This window comes from Chroicocephalus ridibundus, chromosome 24 (genome assembly GCF_963924245.1).
Source record: "Chroicocephalus ridibundus chromosome 24, bChrRid1.1, whole genome shotgun sequence".
NCBI lineage: Eukaryota > Metazoa > Chordata > Aves > Charadriiformes > Laridae > Chroicocephalus > Chroicocephalus ridibundus.
Genome location: NC_086307.1, coordinates 2431032 through 2454875, shown reverse-complemented (window position 1 = coordinate 2454875; position 23844 = coordinate 2431032). Strand labels below are relative to the sequence as shown.

General features: G+C 65.1%; 3 protein-coding genes across 4 annotated transcripts; 2 read left to right on the top strand and 1 right to left on the bottom strand.

Annotated features, from left to right (window-relative positions):
- Positions 1 to 1603: 1603 nt before the first annotated feature.
- On the bottom strand, positions 1604 to 8446 carry HNRNPA1 (heterogeneous nuclear ribonucleoprotein A1). Its single transcript, XM_063359263.1, is given in 12 exon segments — positions 1604 to 1958; positions 2129 to 2191; positions 2301 to 2330; positions 2333 to 2422; positions 3936 to 4109; positions 4302 to 4373; positions 4638 to 4730; positions 4840 to 4932; positions 5032 to 5242; positions 5373 to 5519; positions 5810 to 5926; positions 8307 to 8446. Coding segments are annotated over 11 exon segments (1098 nt in total). The 5' UTR covers positions 8322 to 8446; the 3' UTR covers positions 1604 to 1958; positions 2129 to 2135.
- A 307-nt stretch (positions 8447 to 8753) lies between these two features.
- On the top strand, positions 8754 to 15804 carry CBX5 (chromobox 5). 2 transcript variants are annotated; one of them, XM_063359280.1, is made up of 5 exons: positions 8754 to 8911; positions 11556 to 11711; positions 11777 to 11963; positions 15005 to 15102; positions 15245 to 15804. In XM_063359280.1, exons 2-5 carry the CDS (start codon positions 11575 to 11577, stop codon positions 15393 to 15395), a joined length of 573 nt encoding a protein of 190 aa, XP_063215350.1. In that variant the 5' UTR covers positions 8754 to 8911; positions 11556 to 11574; the 3' UTR covers positions 15396 to 15804. The 2 variants fall into 2 exon arrangements, with proteins under 2 accessions (XP_063215350.1, XP_063215351.1); XM_063359281.1 differs by lacking the exon at positions 8754 to 8911 and adding an exon at positions 9016 to 9128.
- Positions 15805 to 16344: 540 nt separating this feature from the next.
- Positions 16345 to 20164, top strand: SMUG1 (single-strand-selective monofunctional uracil-DNA glycosylase 1). The gene is made up of 3 exons (XM_063359273.1): positions 16345 to 16464; positions 17369 to 17686; positions 18603 to 20164. The coding sequence occupies exons 2-3, from the start codon at positions 17387 to 17389 to the stop codon at positions 19155 to 19157; spliced, it is 855 nt and encodes a 284-aa protein (XP_063215343.1). The 5' UTR covers positions 16345 to 16464; positions 17369 to 17386; the 3' UTR covers positions 19158 to 20164.
- Positions 20165 to 23844: the final 3680 nt, after the last annotated feature.

The window sequence follows — 23844 nt, the reverse complement described above, 5'->3', positions numbered from 1 at the left end:
CTCTATCTCCATCCCTTTCCCCCCATCCCCTCTCCTGTCCCAGTGCCACCCTGTCCCCCAGCCCCATCTCCAGCCCCTTTGTCCCCAGCACCGCCCTGTCCCCAAGCCCCCTCCTGTCCCCTCCATGGCTGCTCCATCCCCTCTACCCTTGTCCCCTCTGTCCCCATCCCTGTCCTATCCGTGTCACCCTCTCTGGGGACAGATGGAGAAGGCCCCATCCTGTCCCTCCATGGCTGCTCCATCCTCTCTACTCTTGTCCCCCTCTGTCCCCATCCCTGTTCCCTCCATCTCCGTCCCTGTCCTGTCCCAGTGCCACCCTGTTCCCCAGCCCCATCTCCAGCCCCTTTGTCCCCAGCACCACCCTGTCCCCAAGCCCCATCCTGTCCCCTCCACGGCTGCTCCATCTCCTCTACCCTTGTCCCCTCTGGGCCCACCGTCCCCAGCCCCATCCCTGTTCTGTCCTAGTGCCATCTTGTCCCCCAGCCCCATCTCCATCCCTTGTCCCCAGCCCATCCTGTCCCTTCCATGGCTGCTCCATCCTCTCTACTCTTGTCCCCTTTGTCCCCATCCCATCCCTTCCATGGCAGTTCCATCTCCTCTGCCCTTGTCCCCTCTGTCCCCATCCTGTCCCCTCCATCTCCATCCCCATCCTGTCCCAGTGCCACCCTGTCTGGGGACAGATGGAGATGGGCCCCATCTCCATCCCCATTGTCCCCAGCCCATCCTGTCCCTTCCGTGGCTGCTCCATCCTCTCTACTCTTGTCCCCTCTGTCCCCAGCCCATCTCCTCTGCGGCAGCTCCCTCTCCTCTGCCCTCGTCCCCCCTGTCCCCATCCCCATCCCTCTCCTGTCCCAGTGCCACCCTGTCCCCCATCCCCTCCTGTCCCCTCCACGGCTGCTCCACCCTTGTCCCCAGCCTGTCCCCTCCATCCTCGTCCCCATCCGTGTGTCCCCCCTGTCCCCACAGACGGGACACACTTACAAAAATACCCTTTGGTTTTATTTACAAGCCCCCGGCCCCATGGCAGCGACACCTCCCAGGCGCCAGCGGGGAGGGGGGAGAGCCAGCGGGGGGGGGGAGGGTGTCACCTGTGTGCGTGTCCCCCATGTGCCACCATTGTCCCCCCCCACCTCGCTCACCTCCGCCGGTGGCCCGCGGGCTCCTCTCCCTTTGCCGCTGGCTCCTACGAAAGCGAAGGCAGGAGTTAGTGACCGGGGGGGGGGTGTGTGACTTGGGGCGGGGGGGGGACGTTGGGGACACACACACACACAGAAGCTGCTCTTACCTAGTGTGTCCCTGCCCTGCGCTCTGTGGTGCTGCGAGGGGGGAGGATCTGGGGGGGGGCCAACGCCAAGGGGACACCCTGGGGACAATTATGGGGGCGGGGGGTGGTGGCCAAGCCCAAAACGATGAGGGGTGGGGGGCCCATGAAGGGCAAACCGGGGCTGTGGGTGGGAGGCGGGGGGCGGGGGGGGGGAAGAGCCTGAACTAGTCTGCGCCCCCACGGCCGACACCAGAGCGGCGGAAAGGGGCGAAAGAGAGAGATAGATAAAGTAAAAAAAAAAAAAAAAAAAAAAAAAAATTTAAAAAATTAAAAATAATTAAAAAAAAAAAAAGACACATTTATTCAGCGTCATGTTGTGTTACAGTTAGCGATCGACAGCACGGGCGCGCAAATAAAAGCGAGGCCCCCCCCCCGGGGGGGAGGCCTCGTCGGAATGCTTCCACGGCACAGAAAACTAAAAGAACCTGGTGTACAATTAGTCACAAAACACAGTCCTGGTTCGGCAAAGGAGACTTCTGTCTACCGGCGGAGGTTGGGGGGGGGGGGGGGGGGGGGAGGAGGGGGGCAGCCCCCCCCCCCCGCCACGGCTGTCAGTGGCCCGAGTTCCCAACTGGTGTCACCTGCAGCTCCCCTGTCCCTTCTCTGGCTCGCCTCTCCCGCTAAGCTTTGTTTCCTGTTGAATAATAGGGAATATAAAGTTAATCTAACTGCGTGTCCCCCCCCCCCCGCCTCCTCCCCACCCCTTTTCCAGCCACCGATTTGGTGGTTTTGGTTTTTTTTATTGTTATTTTCTGGAGGGTTTTTTTTTTTTTAACTTGACTAAAAGGGCTGGGCCGGGCTCACCTGGGTGTTAAAACCTCCTGCCGCCGCCGTAGCTGCCGCCGCCGCTCGAGCTGCCGTAGCCGCCTGCGGGAGATGAGGGTCAGGGAAACGCTCACGGAGGGCCGGGGGGGGTGGTGGGAAAGGGGATTTGGGACACCCAACCTCCCACCACCCCCTCCCCCCGGGGACTCACCGCCGCCGTACGGCCCCGAGCTCCTGCCCCGAAGTTGCCCCCCTTCATGGGGCCGAAATTAGACGACTGGTTGTTGTAACTGCCGAAATCGTTGTAGTTCCCCCCGCCGCCGAAGTTGCTGCCTGGAGTTGGGGGGGGACGAGGGGGGGACGCACAGACAAAAAAAAAAAAAAAAAAAAAAGGGAGACAGGGTCAGCGTGGGGCAGGGGGAGGCACCTGAGGGTGCCAAGGGGGGGGGTCTGGAGGTACCCCATAGCTGGTGGGGGAGTTTAATGGGGAGCCAGAGGCCAAGGGGGGGTTAAGAGGGAGCCTGGAAGAATTGGGAGCTGGCGGTGGGGGGGGAGTTAATGGGGAGCCCAAAGGCACCTGGGGGTCTTGGAGTGATTTAAAGGGGGACCCTGGGGGCACCCCATGGCTGGGGGGGGGGGGGTGGTGGGGGGTGGTGTTTCAATGGGGAGCCTGGACAGACCCAGTGGCCACAGAGGTGTTTAACTGGGAGCCCAGAGGCCAAGGGGGGGTTAAGAGGGAGCCTGGAAGAATTGGGAGGTTGGGGGGGTGGGGGGGGGAGAGTTAATGGGAGTCCAAAGGCACCTGGGGGTCTTGGAGTGATTTAAAGGGGACCCTGGGGGCACCCCATGGCTGGGGGGGGTCCAATGGGGAGCCCAGAGGCCAAGGAGAGGGTTAACAGGGAGCCTGAAGGCACCTGAGGAATTTGGCTGGGGGGGGGGGGGGGGGGGTCGTTAATGGGGAATCCAGAGACACCCAGAAGACTTGGGGTGATTTAAAGGGGAGCCCGGGGGCACCCCACGGCTGGGGGGGGAGTGTTGGGTGCCCAGAGGGAGCCCAGAGGGACCCAGTGGGCAGGAGACTGCCTAACTGGGAGCCCAGAGGCCACGGGGGGTGGCTAACGGAGCCTGGAGGCACCCGTCGAATTGGGGGGGGTTTAATGGGGAGCCCAGTGCACCCCATGGTTGGGGGGCAGAGGGGGAACTTAACAGTGAGCCCAGAGGGACCCAGGGGGTTTAACGGGGACCCCAAGGAAAGGGGAGTTTATGGGGGAGCCTGGAGGCACCTGAGGAATTTGGGGGGGCCGGTTAGTGGGGAGCCCAGAGGCACCCAGGGGACTGGGGGTGATTTAAGGGGGAGCCTGGGGGCACCCCATGGCTGGGCAGCTGTTTAATGGGGAGCCTGGGGGGACCCCATGGTCGAGGGGAGGATTTAACAGTGAGCCCAGGGGCACGCAGGGGACCAGGGGTGATTAAAAGGGGACCCTGGGGGCACCCCATGGCTGGGGGGTGTTTAACGGAGACCCTGGGGGCACCTGAGGAATCTGGGGGGTGTGGGGGGGTGTTAATGGGGAGCCCAGAGGAACCCAGGGGCATGGAAGGGGGGGGGAGGTTAACTGGGAGCCCAGAAGCACCCCATTTCTGGGGGCAGTTTCACGGGGAGCCCACAGGCACTGGGAGCTTTGGGGGGATTTCACGGGGAGCCCAACAGCCTGGGGGGGGGGGGGTTAACCGGGAAACTAGAGACAGCTGAGGAACTTGGGGGGCAGGGGGGGTTAACTGGGAGCCTGGAGTCACCCCACAGCCCAGAGGGGATTTAGGGGGGTGGAGCGGGGGGTGTGTGTCTGACCTGTGCCAGCTTCAGAAAGGCCGTTCCGCACGGCCAGCGCGGGTCCCCGGGCGGGACGCCGTCCTCCGCTGCCGCCGCCGAAGCCCCCCCCGCCATTATTATAGCCGTCGTAGGTGCTGCTGCCGCCGTAGCCCCGGTTGCCGCCGGAGTAGCCGGGGCCGCTGCCGCCGTAACCTGGGGGAGAGGAAGGAGGGCGCTGAGGTCCAAGGGCCGCCCCGGGGGGCGCGTGGGGGCCGGGCTCCGGGTTCGGCAGGGCGGCGGGCTCCGTCCGGTGTCTGGGCCGGGCCACGGGGCCGGCTGGCGTCCTCGGCGAGCGGCTGGGCGCGTTGGCCGCTGCCCGTCGGAGAAATCCCGCTCTGGCCTTACCGTCATTGCCAAATCCATTATAGCCGTCTCCGCCGCCGCCATAACCGCCACCGCGGCTGCCACCAAACCCACCTGAAAAGAACAAACCGTTGTGGTTCAATCCGTCCACGCGGGGCCGGGCGGTTTAAGAGCTGGCGGAGAGAAAAGTTCGGGGTGCCGAAATCCCGGCGTGGAGGGAGGAGGAGCGGTGCTCTGGCCGGGCCGAGGGGGGGCCGGGAGCCGGAGCGGTGGCAGCCGGAGCGGCGGCGGCGTTTTGGGCTAAGTTTTGAGCTGCGTCTGGAGCCGGCGGCGTCCCTTGGGGCTGGCAGCCGGAACGGGTCCCTCCGAACCACTTACCACGGCCGCCGAAGTTGCCGCCGCGACTGAAGTTGTCGTTACCGCCGAATCCGCCTCCGCGGCCGCCGCCGAAATTCCCGGAACCGCTGCGGCCTAGGAGAGGGGGCGGAGGAGGGGGACAGCCTTTAGGAACAGCACAGGCAGCGGGGTCTAGCGGCAGCTCGGGGCGGGGGGGGAGGCGGGGGTCGAGCCGTCCGCTCACCTCTCTGGCTGGCTGAGGCGCTGGCCATCTCCTGCTTGGAGAGGGCTTTCCGCACCTCGCAGTTGTGCCCGTTCACAGTGTGGTATTTCTGAACTGCAGGGAGGAAAAGGGGGGAGGATTTAGGGGACGGGGGCACAAAAGCGGGTGCCCCCCCCCCCCCCCCCTTCCCCTTTCGGCGCACGCCGGACTTACTGACTATCTTGTCGACGGAGTCGTGGTCGTCGAAGGTGACGAAGGCGAAGCCCCTCTTCTTGCCGCTGCCGCGGTCCGTCATGATCTCGATGACTTCGATTTTGCCGTATTGGCCAAAATAGTCTCTCAAGTGATGCTCCTCTGTGTCCTCCTTGATGCCGCCCACAAAGATCTTCTTGACTGTGAGGTGGGCGCCGGGCCGCTGGGAGTCCTGCGGGAAGACGGCGGTGTGGGTTTGGGGTCGTGGTAGCCCCCATCGTCCCCCCAAACCCCCCATCGTCCCTCAAATTCACTGTCTGGCGGGGTCTGGGCCCCCCAGGATGGTCCCGGCTCCTCCCTACCTCTCTGGATACGGCCCTCTTTGGTTCAACGACTCTGCCGTCCACTTTGTGCGGCCGGGCATTCATGGCGGCGTCGACTTCTTCCACCGAGGAGTACGTGACGAAGCCGAAGCCTCGTGAGCGTTTGGTGTTGGGGTCCCTCATCACCTGGGAGGATACAAACACGTCAGGGTACAGTCGGAAGCCCCCCAAGAAGGCAGAAGCCCCCCCTCCATGGGGATGGGGGCTCTTTTCCCTCAGCTCCTCTACCTCTCGCTCCTGCCCTCGCAGCCGCAGAGCAGCCGCTTTCCTCCTTACCCGCATCGTTACCCCTCAAAACCCATCAGTGCTGGGTCACCGAGGGCTGTGATTTGTCACCCACCCCCCCCTGCTCCGGGAGGTGCTGGGGGCAGAGAGGAGGAGGTGGGGGGGCACAGCAGGGGTCTGGGGGGTCTTACCACGCAGTCGGTCAGGGTGCCCCATTGCTCGAAGTGGCTGCGGAGGCTCTCGTCTGTGGTTTCAAAGCTGAGGCCGCCGATGAAGAGCTTGCGGAGCTGCTCGGGCTCCTTCGGAGACTGCAGGGGGGAGGAGGTGACAGCGGGGTGAGGGCGGGGAGGACGACAGACCCCCCCCCCCGTCCCCCAGCTCCACAGACGCTCTGCCCCCCCCCCCCAGCCTCCTACGTGGGATCCCTTCGTATTCTCCCAGCTCCAGGGGACCCTGTCACCCCAAAATGTCCCCCCCAGGACTGCCTTGCAACCCCGCAGCCCATGGGGGCCCTGTCACCCCAAAATGCTCACACCCCCCCCGGCTCCAGGAGGCTCTGTCACCCTAAAATGCCCCACCAGGACTGCCTCACACCCCCCAGCTCCAGAGAGGCCCTGTCACCCCAAAATGCCCCCCATCTAGGACTGCCTCGCACCCCCCCCCAGCTCCAGGGAGGCCCTGTCACCCCCAGCCCCCCCTCACTGGACCCTCTGCACTCTGTCATATCTGGCTTCAGCCCTGAAGAAGCCCCACCGCCCCCAATCCCTCTCTGTGGGGTCCCCCTGCTCTCCTCCAGCCCTGGGGGGGGGTGCTTTCATACCCAGGCTCCCCCCCAGTGCTCTCCTCAGCTCTAGGGGGACCCTGCCCCCCCTCTGCCCCCATCTAGGGGCTTGCCCAGACCCCCCAAGACCCCCATTGCCAACCCATGGGGCTGCACGGGCCCCAGGGAGACCCTGGGGACGCCAGACTCCATTTATGGGGCAGACCAGGCTCTGTGAGCCCCCAGCTCCAATCTGTGGGGCTGCCTGTTCCTTCCAGGGGCCTGAGACCCCCAACACCAATCTGTGGGTCTATCCAGGCCCCAAAGGGACCCTCAGCCCCCCCTTAACCCCATCTGTGTCACTGCCCTGCCCCCAAAGGGACTCTGAGCCCTCCCACCGTCCATCTGTGGGGCAGTGCAGGCCCCCCAAGCCCCCCTCAGCCCAAATCTGTGGGGCTACCCAAGCCTCAAGGAGATCCTAAACCCTTCCAGGCCCCATCTGTGGGGCAATCCAGGCCCCAAAGGGATCCTGATCCCCAAAGGGATCCCCCAAAGGGATCTCGAGCCTCCACCCCGGCCCCATTTGTGGGGTTGCCCTGGCCAGAAAGGGACGCTCGAGTCCCCCCCGCCCCGTTTTTGGGGACACCCAGGCCTGAAAGAGATCCCCGAGTCCTCCCACCCCCCATCTGTGGGGAGACCCAGGCCCCCCAAGCCCGCCCTGGCCCCCATCTTTGGGGCCACCTGGTCCCCTCAGCACCCCCATCTCTCATCTTTGGGGCTACCCATGGATGCTGAGCCCCCCCAGCAGCCATCTGTGGGGCCACCGAAGTTCAAAAGGAACCCCGGACCCCCCTATCCCTCATCTGTGGGGCCACCCAGGCCTGTGAGCCCCCCAGGCCCCATCTTTAGGACCACCCGGGCCCGAAAGAGAGCTCGAAGCCCCTCCGTCCCCTATTTGTGGGGCCAGCCAGGCCTCAAATGGACCCCGAAGCCCCCCCCCCCCAACCCTCATCTGTGGGGCCGCCCAGGCCCCTGAGCTCTCTTCAGAGGAGCCGACCAGGACCTGAAAAGCCCCAGAGCCCTCCCTCCGCCATCTTCAGGGCCACCCAGGCCTGAAAGGCAGCTCGAAGCCCCTCCATCCCCTATTTGTTGAGCCACCCAGGCCTCCGAGGCCCCCCACACCCCATCTTCAGGGCCACCGAGGCCCGTGAGCCGCCCACAGGAACCATCTTTGGGGCCACCCAGGCCCGAAAGGCAGCTCGAAGTCCCTCCGTCCCCCATCTTTGGGGCCACCCAGGCCCGAAAGGCAGCTCGAAGTCCCTCCGTCCCCCATCTTTTGGGCCACCCAGGCCCGAAAGGCAGATCGAAGTCCCTCCGTCCCCATTCTTTTGGGCCACCCAGGCCCGAAAGGCAGATCGAAGTCCCCCCGCCATCCCTCATCTGTGGGGCCAGCAGTATCCCGCGTCCCCCCAGCCCCATCCGTGGGATGACCAGATCCCCATCGGTGCCCGGTCCCCGCGGTGAGCCCCCCCCGCCCCCGCGTTGTTGTGTGTGTGTCCCCGTCCCCCCCCTCCCCGACCTCGGCCCTGCGCATGCGCGGCGCCGCCGCGGCCGCCATCGCCCACCCGAGCACAAAGGCGCGCACGTGGCCCCGCGCGCGCGGGGCGCCGCGGCGGGGAAGCGGGGGGGAAGGGGGAAGCAGCGGCGCGCGGGCGCGCGCGGGGGCTGCGCATGCGCCGCCCGGACCCCCCGGCGCGCGGCCGGCGGGCGGCGCCTGCGCAGTGGGCGGCGGGCGGGCGGCGCGCGCAGGCGCGGTGCGCGCGGGCGGCCCGCGCGGCGGCGAGCGGGGCCGGCGGGGGCGGGGAAGGCCGCGGCGGGCGGCGGGGGCCGGCGGGGGGCGGCGGGGGCCGGGCCGGCGAGGCCCTTACCTCGGACTTGGCCATGGCGGCGGCGCGGGGCTGGGCGGGCGGGTCGGCGGGCGGCTCCGCGCGCGATGCTGCCTCCGCGAGGCGCCGACACAGAAAGGGGCCGAGCGACGCGAGCGCCGCCGCCTCACTCCGCCGCCCCCGCCGTCCGCCCGCCCCCAGGCCGCTCCCATTGGGTGGCCCCGCCCGCCCACAGCCCCCGCGACGCCTCCCATTGGGCGGTGGGGCCGAGCGGCGCCGTCGCATTGGCGGCGCCCGGACGCTCCGCCCACGCTGCCGACGGCGATTGGCCAGAGCGGGGGAGGTCCCGCCTCCGCGCCTCACTGATTGGGTGAGGCCGGCGCGGCCCCGCCCTGCGCCGTTTTTCCCGCTCCGGCCCGGAGACTCCCCGACGCTCCTCCGATTGGCTCATCCGCCGGCGGTCCCGCCTCACGCCTCCTTCTCATTGGCTAGCACCGCGGCTCGGCCGCTCCCATTGGCTGGCGCGGCCGTTCCTCAGCGCGGCCCAGCGGCGAGCGGCGGACGGCAGCAGCAGGACGCGGCGGGGCCGCGGAGGCGAGTCCCGGTGGCGGCGGCGAGGAAGGGCCGCCCGCCCGCCGGCGCCCAAGGTGGGCCTAGCTCGGCGCATGCGCAACGCGGGGCTGTGGGGGAATGGCGGGAGGGGGGAGAGGAGGAGGAGGAGGGCGGGCGGACGCATGCGCGTAGAGCGGCCGTCGGCGCCTGCGCGCTGCGGGCGGTTTTGGCGGGCGGAGCGCGGAGCAGCGGCTCGGAGGGGGCGGCTAGACCGCGGCGGACGAGCCCGCGCCGGAGCCGCTCCCCGCCCCGGTAACGGCGGCGGGCGGCGGATGAATGGCGCGGGGGGGGGGGGGCGGGATGGGCAAGCGCGCCGGCCAATAGCGGCGCGGGAGGGGCGGGACGGCGCGGGGAGTGACGGGCGGGCGGGCCAACGGCGGCGGGAGGGGGGAGGAGGAGGGGCGGCGGCGAGCGGCGGCGCGCTCAGCCAATCAGCGAGCTGGCGCTGCGAACCCGCCGGCCAATGAGGAGAAGCGGCGCGCTGCTAGCCCCGCCTCCGCGGCCCGTTCCTCCGGGCAGTGCCGGGCACCGGCACCGGGATCCGCGCCCCGGGGCGGGGGAGCTGCGACAGGCCGCTCCGAGCCAAAACGGCTGTTTTTTTGCCTCGAAACGGCGCTTTTTGCCTCGAAACGGCGGGTTTTGCCTCAAAACGGCGCTTTTTGCCTCAAAACAGCAGGTTTTGGGCGTCAAAACGGCGCTTTTTGTCTCAAGGCAGCAGCTTTTGGGCCTCAAAACGATGCTTTTTGCCCCAAAAGAGCATTTTTTTGCGTCAAAACGGTGCTTTTTGCCTCAAAAGAGCACTTTTTTTTGCCTCGCAACGGCGCCTTTTGCCTCAAAACGGCGCTTTTTGTCTTAAAATAGCCTTTTTTTTTTTGCCTCGAAACGCCACTTTTTGCCTCGAACCAGCACTTTTCCCCTCAAAACAGCGCCTTTTCCCTCAAAACTGGAGCTTTTTATCTCAAAACGGCACTTTTCTTTTGTTCCTCCCGGGCTCCCACATGCGGCTTTAGGGATGCAACGCCCCGGGGCTCCATCCCCATCCTTTTTACACCCAAACTTCTCCTTTTTACACCCAAAACTGCTCCTTTTTCCCCCAAGTCCATCCCTTTTACACCCAAAATCTCCCTTTTTACACCCAAAACCACCGCCTATAAATCATGCCAGTTTGGGCCTTCACTGACGGGGAACGGCAGAGGATGAGGAATTTCCTGGCTCCGTCGGGTTTTTTTTTTTAAGGGTGAATTTAAAAAAACCCGCTAAACTCAAGGCTTAAAAAACCACGCATTTTGGCTGTGTGCCTTAAAACCTGTTATGTTTTTAAACCCCTGGTGTTTTAACCTGGGCTTCGCTGTAAAGCAGCAAACTCACCCCAAAATACGGGGAGCGGGGGGTCTCCCCTTGTTTTCCCCCCCCACCCCTTTTTAATTCCCCTTTAAATCCCCTAAAAAGTTGGGAAGGCTTTAATCGCCGTGTTATAAATTGGTGGGAAAACAGGCTTTTCCACCAAATCATTTCCCTGTGCCTAGTCCGCACCGTTTTTAGGGGTTTTAACCCAAATTCCATTTTCCTGTGCCAAAACCCTCACCGTTTTTAGGTGGTTTCACCCAAATTCCATTTTCCTGCACCTGAATCCCTACTGGTTTTAGGGATTTTAACCCAAATTCCATTTCCCTCTGCCTAAATCCCCACTATTTTTAGGGGGTTTAACCCAAATTACATTTCGCTGTGCCTAAACCCCCACTGTTTTTAGGAGTTTTAACCCAAATTTGGGGATTTTGATGCAAATTCCATTTCCCTGTGCCTAAATCCTCACTGATTTTAAGGGTGTTAATCCAAGCTATGTTTCCCCGTGCCTAAACCCTGACCGTTTTTAGAAGTTTTAACCCAAATTCCATTTCTCTGTGCCGAAATCCTCCCCGTTTTTTAGGAGTTTTAATCCAAATTACGTTTCACTCTGCCTACATCCTCACTGGTTTCAGGGGGTTTAACCCAAATTCCATTTCCCTGTGCCAAAAGCCCCACTGTTTTTAGGGGTTTTAACCCAAATTCCATTTCCCTGTGCCTAAAGCCCCACCGTTTTTAGGGGATTTAACCCAAGTTCCATTTCTCTGTGCCTAAACCCTCACCGATTTTGAGGAGTTTTAACGCAAGTGCCATTTCCCTCTGCCTAAATTAGGGGGTTTAACCCAAATTCCATTTCCCATATGCCTAAATCCCCACTGTTTTTGAGCATTTTAACCCAATTTCTATTTTCCTGTGCCTAAATCCCCACCATTTGGGGGCATTTTAACCCAATTTCTATTTCCCTGTGCCCAAACCCTCGCCGCTTTGAGGCATTTTAACCCAATTTCTGTTTCTCTGTGCCTAAATCCCCACCATTTGGGGGCATTTTAACCCAATTTCTATTTCCCTGTGCCCAAACCCTCGCCGTTTTGAGGCATTTTAACCCAATTTCTATTTCTCTGTGCCTAAATCCCCACCATTTGGGGGCATTTTAACCCAATTTCTATTTCCCCATGCCTAAACCCCCGCCGTTTTTCGGCGTTTTAACCCAAATTGCGTTGGGAGGCGCTGCCTCCTTCCCCGCCGTCTCTTGTTTTTCGGGGTTTGGGGGGTGGCGGGTGGCAGGGGGTCCCCAATAACCCCCCCCGCTGTGTCCGTCCCCCCCCCCCCCCCCAGGACCTGTGGGCGCTGCGCTATGGGCAAGAGGAGCAAGCGGGCAGCCGACAGCTCGTCCTCGGGAGACGAGGAGGAGTATGTGGTGGAGAAGGTGCTGGACCGGCGCGTGGTGAAGGGCCAGGCCGAGTACCTGCTCAAGTGGAAGGGCTTCTCCGAGTAAGTACCGCCGGGGACAGGGGACGGTGACGATGACGACGATGATGATGGTGATTTGGTGACAGGGAACACAACACTTGGGAGCCGGAGAAGAACCTGGATTGCCCGGAGCTGATCTCGGAGTTTATGAGGAAGTATAAGAAGATGAAGGAGGGCGACGGGAACAAACCACGGGAGAAGGCAGAGGGTGCCAAGAGGAAAGGAGGGCTGGGCGCCGGTGGGGACGACATCAAGGCCAAGAAGAAGAGGGAGGTGAGAGGGGGGCACCCAGGGGTGGGGACGGGCACCCTGGGATGGGGACAGGCACCTGCCATCCCCACCATGGGGATGGGCACACAGGGATGGGGACAGGAGCCCAGGGATGGGGACGGGCATCTGGCCATGGGGACAGGAACCCAGGGATGAGGACAGACACCCAGTGCCCCTGTGATGGGCACAAGCACCCAGGGATGGAAACGGGCACCCAGTGTCCCCAGGATGGGGACAGGAACCCAGGGATGGGGATGGGCACCCAGCATCCCTGGGATGGGGACAGGTACACAGGGATGGGGACGGGCATCTGGCCATGGGGACAGGAACCCAGGGATGGGGACAGACACCCAGTGCCCCTGTGATGGGCACAAGCACCCAGGGATGGAAACGGGCACCCAGTGTCCCCAGGATGGGGACAGGAACCCAGGGATGGGGATGGGCACCCAGCATCCCTAGGATGGGGACAGGCACACAGGGATGGGGATGGGCACCTGGCCATGGGGACAGGAACCCAGGGATGGGGACAGATACCCAGTGTCCCTGTGATGGGCACAAGCACCCAGGGATGGAAACGGGCACCCAGTGTCCCCAGGATGGGGACAGGCATCCAGGGATGGGGACAGGAGCCCAGGGATGGGGATGGGTACCTGCCATCCCCACCATGGGGACAGGCACACAGGGATCAGGACAGGCACCCAATGTCCCTGGGATGGGGATGGGCACCCAGGGATGGGGACAGACACTCAGTGTCCCTGCGATGGGGATGAGCACCCAGGGACGAGGGCAGGCACCCCATGTCCCTGCGATGGGGACAGGCACGTGGCCATGGGGACAGGAACCCAGGGATGGAGGCAGGTGCCCAATGTCCCCAGGGATGGGGACAGGCACGCAAGGATGGGGACAGACACCTGGCCATGGGGACAGAAACCCAGGGATGGAGGCAGGCACCCAATGTCACCAGGATGGGGGCAGGCACCCAACATCCCTACGACGGCGATGGACATCCAGCCGTTGTTACCGACCCGGCGTCCCTCCCTGGTCACCCTCCGGTCCCGGGGAGGGTCCCAGTCTCTGTGACAAGTTCCCAGGTGCCAGCTCAAGCTGGCACTTCCGCAGAGGGACCCCCACCCTGATCCCAGTGACACCCGTCCCACCCAGTGCCCCAGCCCCAGTCCAGCCCCTTCATTCTGGTCACGATCTGCCTTCCTGGGTCTCGCTGTCACCTCCGACCACCTCCTGAGGTGACCTCACTCCCTTGGAATTGTGTCCTTGGTCCTTATCTCCCGGGTGGCTGTAGCCCACTCCCAGTTCCCAGCCGGTTCCCAGTTCCCAACCGTTCCTGGATTCCCAGCTGGGGCGTTATCGCAGCTCGGGCTGGGGCAGCTCCTGCGCCCGGGGGCTGCGGCACCAGCGCTGCCAGCGTGGGGGAGGCCACCCACGGGCAGATAACGGCTCATCGGGCTGCGGCTGTGATAGCGCGGGGAGGGGCAGCGGGCCGTGGGAACGGGTACCCAGGGATGGGGACAGACACCCGGCCATGGGGACAAATACCAAAAGCCCCCGGGATGGGGACAGGCAGCCAGAGACGGGGACAGGCACCTGGTCATGGGGACAGGCAAAAAATGTCCCCAGGATGGCGACAGGGAGCCAGGGATGGGGACAGACACCAAATGTTCCCGGGATGGGGACAGGCGGCCAGGGATGGGGACAGACACCAAACATTCCCGGGATGGGGACAGGTACCTGGTCATGGGGACAGGCACCAAATGTTCCCGGGATGGGGACAGGCAGCCAGGGATGGGGACAGACACCAAACATCCCCGGGATGGGGACAGGCGGCCAAGGATGGGGACAGACACCAAATGTCCCCAGGATGGGGACAGGCAGCCAGGAATGGGGACAGGCGGCCAAGGATGGGGACAGACACTAAACGTTCCTGGGATGGGGACAGGCAGCCAGGGATGGGGACAGGCACCTGGTCATGGGGACAGACACCCAACATCACTGTTATGGGGACAAGCACCCAATGTCCCTGGGATGGGGACAAGCACCCAATGTCCCTGGGATGGGGACAGGCACCTGGCCATGGGGACAGGCACTCAAAGTCCCCATGATGGGGACAGGCACCTAGTGCCACCACGATGGGGACAAGCAACCAGTGCCACCATGGCTGGGACAGGCACCCAGGGATGGGGACAAGCACCCAGTGTCAGTGCAGCGGGGATGGGTGCCCAGTGCCACCACAGTTGGGATGGACACCCAGTGATGGGGACAGGCACCCAGTGCCACCACGGTTGGGATGGGCACCTCGTGATGGGGACGGGTGCCCAGTGCCACCATGACGGGGACAGTCACGCAGTGCCACCATGGCTGGGACGGGCACCCAGGGCTGGGGACAGGCACCAAATGTCCCCAGGATGGGGACAGGCAGACAGGGATGGGGACAGGCACCTGGCCTTGGGGACAGGCACCCAAAGTCCCCATGATGGGGACAGGCACCCAGGGATGGGGACAGGCACCCAGTGTCCCTGTTATAGGGACAGCCACCCGGCCATGGGGACAGCCACCCAAAAGTCCCTGTGATGGGGGCATTCACCCAAGGATGGGGACAAGCACCCAGCCGTGGGGACAGGCACCTGGCTATGGGGACAGCATCCCTGGGATGGTGACAGGCACCCAGTGCCACCGCGGTTGGGATGGGCACCTGGTGATGGGGACGGGTGCCCAGTGCCACCACGATGGGGACAGTCACCTAGTGCCACCATGGCTGGGATGGGCACCCAGGGCTGGGGACATGGGGACAAGCACCCAGGGATGGGGACAGGACCCAGGGATGGGGACAGGCACCCAGTGCCACCACATAAGGCTGGCACCAACCACTGGTGCCAGCATGGAGAGGATGTCCCCAACCCTGTCACCTCCAACCGTCACAAACCGGGGCTGTAACCCCCTCTGCCCCCCCCGCGACATGACCACGCCCCCAAAAATATCCCTTTTTTTTTCACCCAAAATTCCCTTTTTCCCCCCCACCAAATCCGCAGAGCAACGACATCGCCCGGGGCTTCGAGCGGGGGCTGGAGCCCGAGAAGATCATCGGTGCCACCGACTCCTGCGGGGACCTCATGTTCCTCATGAAGTGGTGAGGCCACCTGCCTGTCCCCAAGGCGGGGAGGGGGTGGGGGGGGGGGGGTGACAACCCCCTTTCTGTGTCCCCTGACCCTCCCCCCCCCCCGATATTTTTGTGTGTGTGTGATTGTGTGTGTGTGTGTGTGTGTCCCCAGGAAGGACACGGACGAGGCCGACCTGGTGCTGGCCAAGGAGGCCAACCTCAAATGTCCCCAAATTGTCATCGCCTTCTACGAGGAGCGGCTGACCTGGCACGCGTACCCCGAGGACACGGACGGCAAAGAGCGTGACCCCCCCAGGAGCTAAGGGCCCCCCCTGTACATAGCCCCCCTCCCCCCCATCATCCTGTGTCGTGTCCCCCCCCCCCAATGTCCCCAAGGGCCACCCTGCCCCCTCCCCACAGCTTTGGGGGCAGGGGAGGGGACAGTCCTGCCCTGGGGGGGGGGGGGGAGAAGGGGAACATGACGTTCTCTTTGAGGGGGTCTAAAGGGGGGGGTGCCCCCCACATTCCCCCCCCCACCCTGAGGGGGGTGTGGGGCAGTTTGGGGGGGGGGGGGGGAGGGCGGCCCCATTTTTTTGCTGTTTTTTCTAAGGTTTGGTGTTTTTAGCCAGGGCCCCCCCGGGGGTGTCCCCGTGTCCCCATGTCGTCCCCCCCCATCCCGTGTCCGTCCCCCCCCCCTCGTATTTGCTTCCAATAAACGGTCACTTTTCAGGAGCTGCCGCTTCGGGGGGGGGGGGATGTGAATGGGGGGGGGGGGAGTGTCCCCAGTATGTCCCAGTTCACCCCCAGTACCGGCTCAGAGTGGGACCTCGGGTAGGGGCCCCCACATTCCAGGGGGACCTAGGAGTGTCGCCCCCCCCCCCCCCAAGAAAGGGGGGGGGTTCAGCTCTGTCGCCCCCCGCCCCGAGCAGTGGGCGGGGCCCGGACGCCTGGGTCCCCTCTGGCGCCACCTGGTGGGCGCGAGGCGACGCTGCAGCGGGGGGGGCCGACATCGCGGGGACACACACACCCCGGGGGGGTGGTGACACCGCGGGGGGGGATTGGGGACCGCCCCCGCCAGGGGTCGCTCTTGCGCCGCCGCAGCCCGCGTCGGGAGGGGGCGTGGTCAGGGAGGGGGCGTGGTTTCACGAGGCCACACCCCCCGCGCCACGCGCGTTCGCGCCCCACACGCAGGGGGTGGGGGGGAACCGCAAAGCATCGTGGGAAGCCCCGCGCAGACAAAGGGCCCGGCCCCGCCCACCCCCGCGCGCGGGGCACGCCGGGAAAGGGGGCGTGGCCCGGCGGACTCCAGCTCCCGGCAGGCGCTGCGCGCCGGGTCAGAGGTCAGGGGGCGGGGCTGTGTGGCGGTGGGGCCCGGCGCGTCGCGGAGCACAGGTAGGCCCAGGAGGGGCGGCGTGACGTTATAGGGCGTCGAGTGACGTCATTAGGGGCGGGGGGTAGGGTCGGGCGTGGGGGGCAGCGAGGGGCCCCCGGGGGAGGCAGGGCCGGGGGCGAGGTGGGCCCTGAGGGGCAGGAACGCGCTGTGGGGCAGGTAGGGGTTCGGGGGGGGGGGGGCAGGTCAGGGTTAGGGGGCCCTGGGGGGGGCAGTTGGGGTGCTCTAGGGGTGCAGGGCTGCTCTGTGGGGCAGTTGGGGGGCACAGGGCTGGGGTGGGGGGGCACAGCTGGGGGGCCCTGAGGGGCAGGACAGTGCTGCGGGGCAGTCAGGGGTTAGGGAGAAAGTTAGGGGGCCCTGGGGGCACAGGGCTGTGGTAGGGGTGGAGCTTAGGGGGTTCCGGGGGGTAATTGTGGGGTCTGGGGGTGTAGGGCCCAGGCAGGGGGGGCAGCTGGGGGCCCTGGGGATGCAGGGGATGGGGCAGAGTGGTGCTGGGACTCTTCCTTCCCCCTCTCCGAGCTGGGGGGGTCGGCACAGGTCGCCCCCTGACCTCCACCCCGGCCACGGGCCCCTCCCCGGGGGCGTGGCCCTGTCACCCACCTGGGGGCTGCTCTGTCACCCACCCAGGGCCTGGCCCTGTCACCCCTGGGGACTGGCCGTGTCACCCCTGGGGGCTGCCCTGTCACCCACCCAGGGACTGGCCCTGTAACACCTGGGGGCTGCCCTGTCACCCACCCGGGGGCTGGCCCTGTCACCCCTGGGGGCTGCTTTGTCACCCACCCGGGGCCTGGCCCTGTCACCCCTGGGGGCTGGCCTGGTCACCCACCCAGGGCCTGGCCCTGTCACCCCTGTGGACTGGCCCTGTCACCCCTAGGGGCTGCTGTCACCCATCTCTCCCCTCCGCAGGCACCAGGCGATGGCAGCATGGAGGGGACGGTGACAGAGCCGGTGCAGGTGCAGGTGGCAGAGGAGGAAGAAGAGGAGGAGGAGGAGGAGGAGGAGGAGGAGGAAGGCCTGGCGGGACGGTTCCTGCGGCTGGAGCGGGAGCAGAACGCGCTGCTGCGGGAGCTGCCGCCCTTCGGGGACCCCGTCAGCCACGTCTACCACCCCCTGGACTACGCCTGGGAGCCCCACTGCGACTTCGTGCGCCGCTACTGCCGCACCCCAAAACGCGTCCTCTTCCTCGGCATGAACCCCGGCCCCTTCGGCATGGCCCAGACCGGGGTGCGGCACCGAGGGGGGGCCCGGCGGGGGGGGAAGCTGAGGCACAGACGAGGCTGGGGGTGTTTGTAGGGTGGCTGGGGGACAGGGTGTGTGCACCCCGTGTGCCCCCACAGAACCAAAGGGGGGGAAACTGAGGCATGGGGGTGCTCGTGGGGTGCCCAGGGGGTCCCAATCCACCTCCGTGGGGCCTTGGGTGAGGGAAACTGAGGCACAGGGGTGCCGAGGGGCTACTGCGTGCTGTCCCTGTCCGTCCCCATTGAGCCCCAGATGAGGGAAACTGAGGCACAGACAAGGCTGGGATAGGGCTGGGTACGTTTTTAGGGTGGCTGTGAGTGGGGGACTGTGTTTGTGCACCCCGTGTGCCCCCACAGAGCTAAAGGGGGGGAAATTGAGGCACAGGGGTGCTTGTGGGGTGCCCACGGGGTCCCAGTCCATCTCCGTGGGGCCTCAGGAGAGGGAAACTGAGGCACAGGGGTGCACAGGGCATCCCAGTCCATCCCTGTGGGGCCTCAGGCAAGGGAAACTGAGGCACGGGGGTGCTCGTGGGGTCCCTGGGGTTCCCAGCCCTTCCCCATAGGGCCTCAGGCAAGGGAAACTGAGGCACGGGGGTGCTCGTGGGGTGCCTGGGGGGTCGCAGCCCGTCCCCATGGGGCCTCAGGCAAGGGAAACTGAGGCACGGGGCTGCTCGTGGGGTCCCTGGGGGCTCCCAGCCCATCCCCGTGGGGCCTCAGGCGAGGGAAACTGAGGCACGGTGACAGCTGGGTTTGCTCCAGGGTTGTTTTGGGGTGACCATTCCCCAAGGTGCCCCCAAACCCCCCCCGGCAAGTCCAGTGGAGGGGAAATCACACCCGGTGGTGGGGGGGTGCGTGTGTGACAGCAACAACCCCCCCCCTGACCCCCTTTCCCCATCTCGCAGGTCCCCTTCGGAGAAGCCTGGCACGTGCGGGAATGGCTGCGGGTCGTCGGGGGGGTGAAGAAGCCGCCCTCGGAGCACCCCAAGCGCCCGGTGCTGGGCCTGAGCTGCCGCCGAGCCGAGGTGAGCGGCGCCCGCTTCTGGGGGCTGGTCCGCACCCTCTGCCCCGACCCCCACCTCTTCTTCCGCCACTGCTTCGTCCACAACCACTGCCCCCTCCTCTTCCTCGCCGCCAGCGGCCGCAACTTGCCCCCCACCGAGTTGCCCCCCGCCACCCGCGACCGTTTGATGGGACTCTGCGACCGGGCGCTGGCGCGAGCCGTGGGGCTGCTGGGCGTGGGGCTGGTGGTGGGCGTGGGGCGTTACGCCGAGCGAAGGGCACGGCGAGCCCTGGCAGGTGCCGGCCTGGCCGTCCGCGTCGAGGGGTTACCCCATCCCTCGCCCCGAAACCCCCGCGCCAACCGGGGCTGGGAGGAACTGGCCAAAGCGCGGTTGGGTGAACTGGGGGTGCTGGAGTTGTTGGAGGAGGAGAGGGGGGCGGCTGGGGGGGGGAAGTGAGGGGGGGATGGAGCCGTGCCTCGGTTTCCCCAGTTGGGGGCTGATTTAGGGCACTTTTATGAGATGGAGAATGGATCCGTGCCTCAGTTTCCCCAGTTGGGGGCTGATTTAGGGCACCTTTAGGAGGTGGAGGATGGATCCGTGCCTCAGTTCCCCCAGTTGGGAGCTGGTTTAGGGCACTTTTATGAGACGGAGAATGGATCCGTGCCTCAGTCTCTCCCATTGAGAGCAAGGCTGGGGTTGGGGGGGGTGGGTTAATGGGTCCGTGCCTCAGTTTCCCCAGTTTGGAGGTGGAGGATGGATCCGTGCCTCAGTTTCCCCAGTTGGGAGCTGGTTCAGGGCACTTTTGTGAGACAGAGAACGGATCCGTGCCTCAGTTTCCCCCACTGAGAGCAAAGCTGGTGTTTGGGGGGGGGGATGGTTAATGGCTCCACGCCTCAGTTTCCCCTCCCAGGACCAAGCCCGGCGTCTCATTTTTCAGGAGCGGATGGATCCGTGCCCCAGTTTCCCCAGTTGGGAACTGGTTTGGGGCACCTTTAGGAGGTGGAGGACGGCTCCGTGCCTCAGTTTCCCCACTGAGAGCAAAACGGGGTCCCCTCACGCAGGGACGGGGGCGTGATCCATCCACCCCCCACCCCCCTGTGCCTCGGTTTCCCCTTGCCGGGGGGCAGATTCTGCCGGGGGTGGGGGGGGCCCGCCAGCAGCCTCCAGTCTCCCCAGTTTAACCAGTTTAACACTAAGCAGCCTCTCAGGGAAGGCGAGGTGCCGCATCCCGGCGGGGGGTGTTGGCCCCGTGCCTCAGTTTCCCCCGCGAGGCGCCTGGGGGCCCCGGGCTCGGTCCCTCCCCCCCCCCCCCCTCCAGCTTTTTGGGGCTCCCCGCATTTTTCTTCCCCTTCGAATGGCCCATTTGGGGGTTTTTAGGGTATTTTTTTTAAGCTATTTAACCCCAGTGGCCCTGCTCGCTCTTGGCGGCAGGGGAAACTGAGGCACGGGGACGTTCCCCCCGGGGGGGGGCGGGGACACGGGGCCTGCAGGGGCTCCCTGGGAGGGGGGGGGGGGGGCTGGCGCCTGTCCCCGTGCCTCAGTTTCCCCTGCCGGCAATAAACGCTGCGTCCTGCGGGGCCGCGGCCTCCGCCTCCTCCTTGGGGTGACGTCCCCGGGGGGGGGGTCCCCTGGGTGGTCTTTGCTGTGGGCTCAAGGCACCCACGGGTTTGGGGGTGCGGGGGGGGGGAATTTAACCAGATTGGGGGGGGGCAGGGTACACCCCGGTTTGGGGGGAGCAGGGTGGGGGGATAATCAGATTTGGGGGTGGGTGGGCGTTCCCCCCTGATTTGGGGGGGCGGGGGGGGTACACCCCGGTCGGGGGGGGCAGAGGGCAGAGGGGGGGAATTAACTGGATTTGGGGGGGGCGGGTTGGGGGGACAGTCAGATTTGGGGGGGTGGGGGGGGTACACGCTGATTTGGAGGGGCAGGGTGGGGGGTACACTCCGGTTTGGGGGGGGGGAATTTAGCTGGATTTGGGGGTGCAGGTGGGAATATACCAGATTGGGGGGGGGGCAGGGGGGGGGTACACTCTGATTTTGGGGGGGCGAGGGGGGGTTACACCCCGGTTTGGGGGTGCGGGGGGGGGGTGTTACACCCCTCCTGCCCCCCAAGGACTGATTTAACCCCCATGGGGTATTTTGGGGGGGCTCCTGGGTTCTCCCCCCCCCCCCCGAAATCTGCCAGAGGACCCAGGTGGGGGGTGCTGCGGGGGGGGGGGGCTGCAACCTCAGGGGTGCAGGGAGACAACCCCCCCCATCCTGCACCCCCAAATCGCCCCCCCCAGCCCTCTCCTGTCCTCCAAAGGGCCTGGGGGGGGGCCCCGTCACCCCCAGGGGACACCCCTGTCCCCCAGCTTGTGGGGGGGGGGGGGGGGGGGGGGCTGAATTTCTGCCCCCCCCCCCCGCCTCGGTTAATGATCCCCGTAATTAATTTGGCTGTTAATGAAACGGCGGCTTTACGGTAAGAGGGGGGACACGGCGCGGTGTGTGTGTGGGGGGGACAGGGGACATGGGGGGGGACAGGGGGGACATGAGGGCTCGGGGGGGGGACAAGGGGAAGTCAGGGGCTTGGAGGGGGGGACAGGGGGGCTTGGGGGGGGCACAGGGGACCTGGGGGCTCGGGGGGGGTGCACGCGGGGGACACAGCGGGGAGGGACGGGACACGGGGGCTTGGGGGGGGACACGGGGATAGAGGGGACCTGGGGGCTCGGGGGGGGGGACACGGTGGGGGGGGACAGACACAGGGGGCATGGCGGACACAGGGGCTTGGAGAGGGGGACGCAGGGGACGTGGGAGCTTGGGGGGGGGACAAAGGGGACACGGGGACTATTAGGGGGGGACAAGGGGGACACGGGGCTTGGAGGAGGGGACGAGGGGGCTTGGGGGGGGTGACACAGGGGACACGGGAGCTTTGGGGGGGGACACGGGGGCTATGAGGGGGGGACACGGGGGCTCAGGGGGGGACACAGGGGCCACGGGAGCTTTGGGGAGGGACAAGGGGGACACGGGGCTTGGAGGGGGGGGGGGGACAAGGGGGCTCAGGGGGGACACGGGGACCTGGAGGGGGACTCGGGGGCAAGGCCACCCACCTACCTGCCCCCCCCCCCCCCCCCCCGGGGTACCAACCCCCCAACCAGCACCTCCATGGAGGGATGGAGTGGGATGGGATGGAGGAGGGATGGGATGGGAAGGGATGGAGAGAGGAAGGGATGGAGAGAGGAAGGGATGGGATGGAGGAAGGATGGGATGGGATGGGATGGGATGGGATGGGATGGGATGGGATGGGATGGGATGGGATGGAGAGAGGAAGGGATGGAGAGAGGAAGGGATGGGATGGAGGAAGGATGGGATGGAGGAAGGATGGGATGGGATGGCATGGAGAGAGGAAGGGATGGGATGGAGGGAGGATGGGATGGGATGGAGGAAGGATGGGATGGAGGAAGGATGGGATGGGATGGAGAGAGGAAGGGATGGAGAGAGGAAGGGATGGAGAGAGGAAGGGATGGGATGGAGGGAGTATGGGATGGGAAGGGATGGGGATGTAGATGGAGGGATGGGAATGGGATGTGGATGGAGGTACGGGGATGGGGTGGGGATGGAGCAATAGGATGGGGATAGGATGGGGTGGAATGGGATGGAGGGAGGATGGGGATGGGGTGGGGATGGGATGGAGGGAGGATGGGGATGGGATGCGATAGAGGGAGGATGGGATGGAATGGGGAAGGGATGGGGATGGGATGGAGGGATGGGGATGGGATGGGATGGAGGGAGTATGGGATGGGAAGGGATGGGGATGTAGATGGAGGGATGGGAATGGGATGTGGATGGAGGTACGGGGATGGGGTGGGGATGGAGCAATAGGATGGGGATAGGATGGGGTGGAATGGGATGGAGGGAGGATGGGATGGAGACGTGGGATGGGATAGAGGAATGGGATGGAGGGAGGATGGGATGGAATGGGGAAGGGATGGGGATGGGATGGGGATGGTGGGATGGGGATGGGATGGGGATGGAATGGGCTGGAGGGAGGATGGGAAGGGCTGGGGGGCGTTAGCGGCTCCCGCCAGGCTCTGGGCTGGCTCGGAGCGCGGGTGGAATCCAGGGAGGGGGTTTGGCACCGACCCTCATCCGGAGGGTGGGAAAATGGAGGGATGGAGGAAGGGACAGATGGAGGGAGGGAGGGATGGATGGTCAGATGGACGGAGGAATGGAGGGACGGATGCATGGACGTGCAGTGGGATGGATGCAGGGACCCAGACCATGGATATGTAGGTGGCATGGATGCATGGATGCACGGAATGCCCAGACGGATGGACGTCCATGCAGGGACGGGGCAGGAGAGGAGGGGACAGGGACAAGGACAGGGACAGGGCGTCTTGGCACCGGCAGCCCTGGAGTGGGGCCCACGGTCCCTTCTCCTTCTGTCCACGGAACACAGGGATAATCCCAAAGACGGGAAGATAAAACAGCGGGAGAGACAGATCCCGCCGGACAGACAGACGGACACGGCACCGCGTCCCCACCCGCCTGCCTTTGGGGTAAAACACCCTTTTTTTCTTCTCCCTACAGGACATTCCCGATGGGAAGCAGCCGGTTTATTCCCACTTTTCCTCCCCTCATTCCTGGGATCCCTGTGGCCGGAGGGGGGTGGATTCGGCAGCGCCTGGAGCCACTCGGCAGGTTCCGCTTTTTATTGAATTACTTTAAATAAAATCGAAAAAAAAAAAAAAAAAAGGGGGGGGGAAAACCGAAGAGAAGAGAAATTCTGGGAAGCGAAAGGCTCCGGATTTGTCCCCGGGAATAAATGGGCATCTCCGGCTCCGGCCTTCCTCCTCCTCTTCCTCCTCCTCCTGACCAGCGGCGGGGGGAGGATTTGCGGCCCTTCCCGGGACCGTGGGGGGTGTTTATGGGGATGTGGGGGGCGGGAGGTGTCGCTCGCTGCCCTATAGGTCCCATGTAGGTGCCCTATAGGGACCACAGACACCCTATGGGTACCATATAGATGCCCTATAGGTCCCATCAATACCATATAGGTGCCCTATAGGTCCCATGAGTATCATGTAGGTGCCCTATAGGGACCACAGACACCCTATGGGTACCATATAGATGCCCTATAGGTCCCATCAATACCATATAGGTGCCCT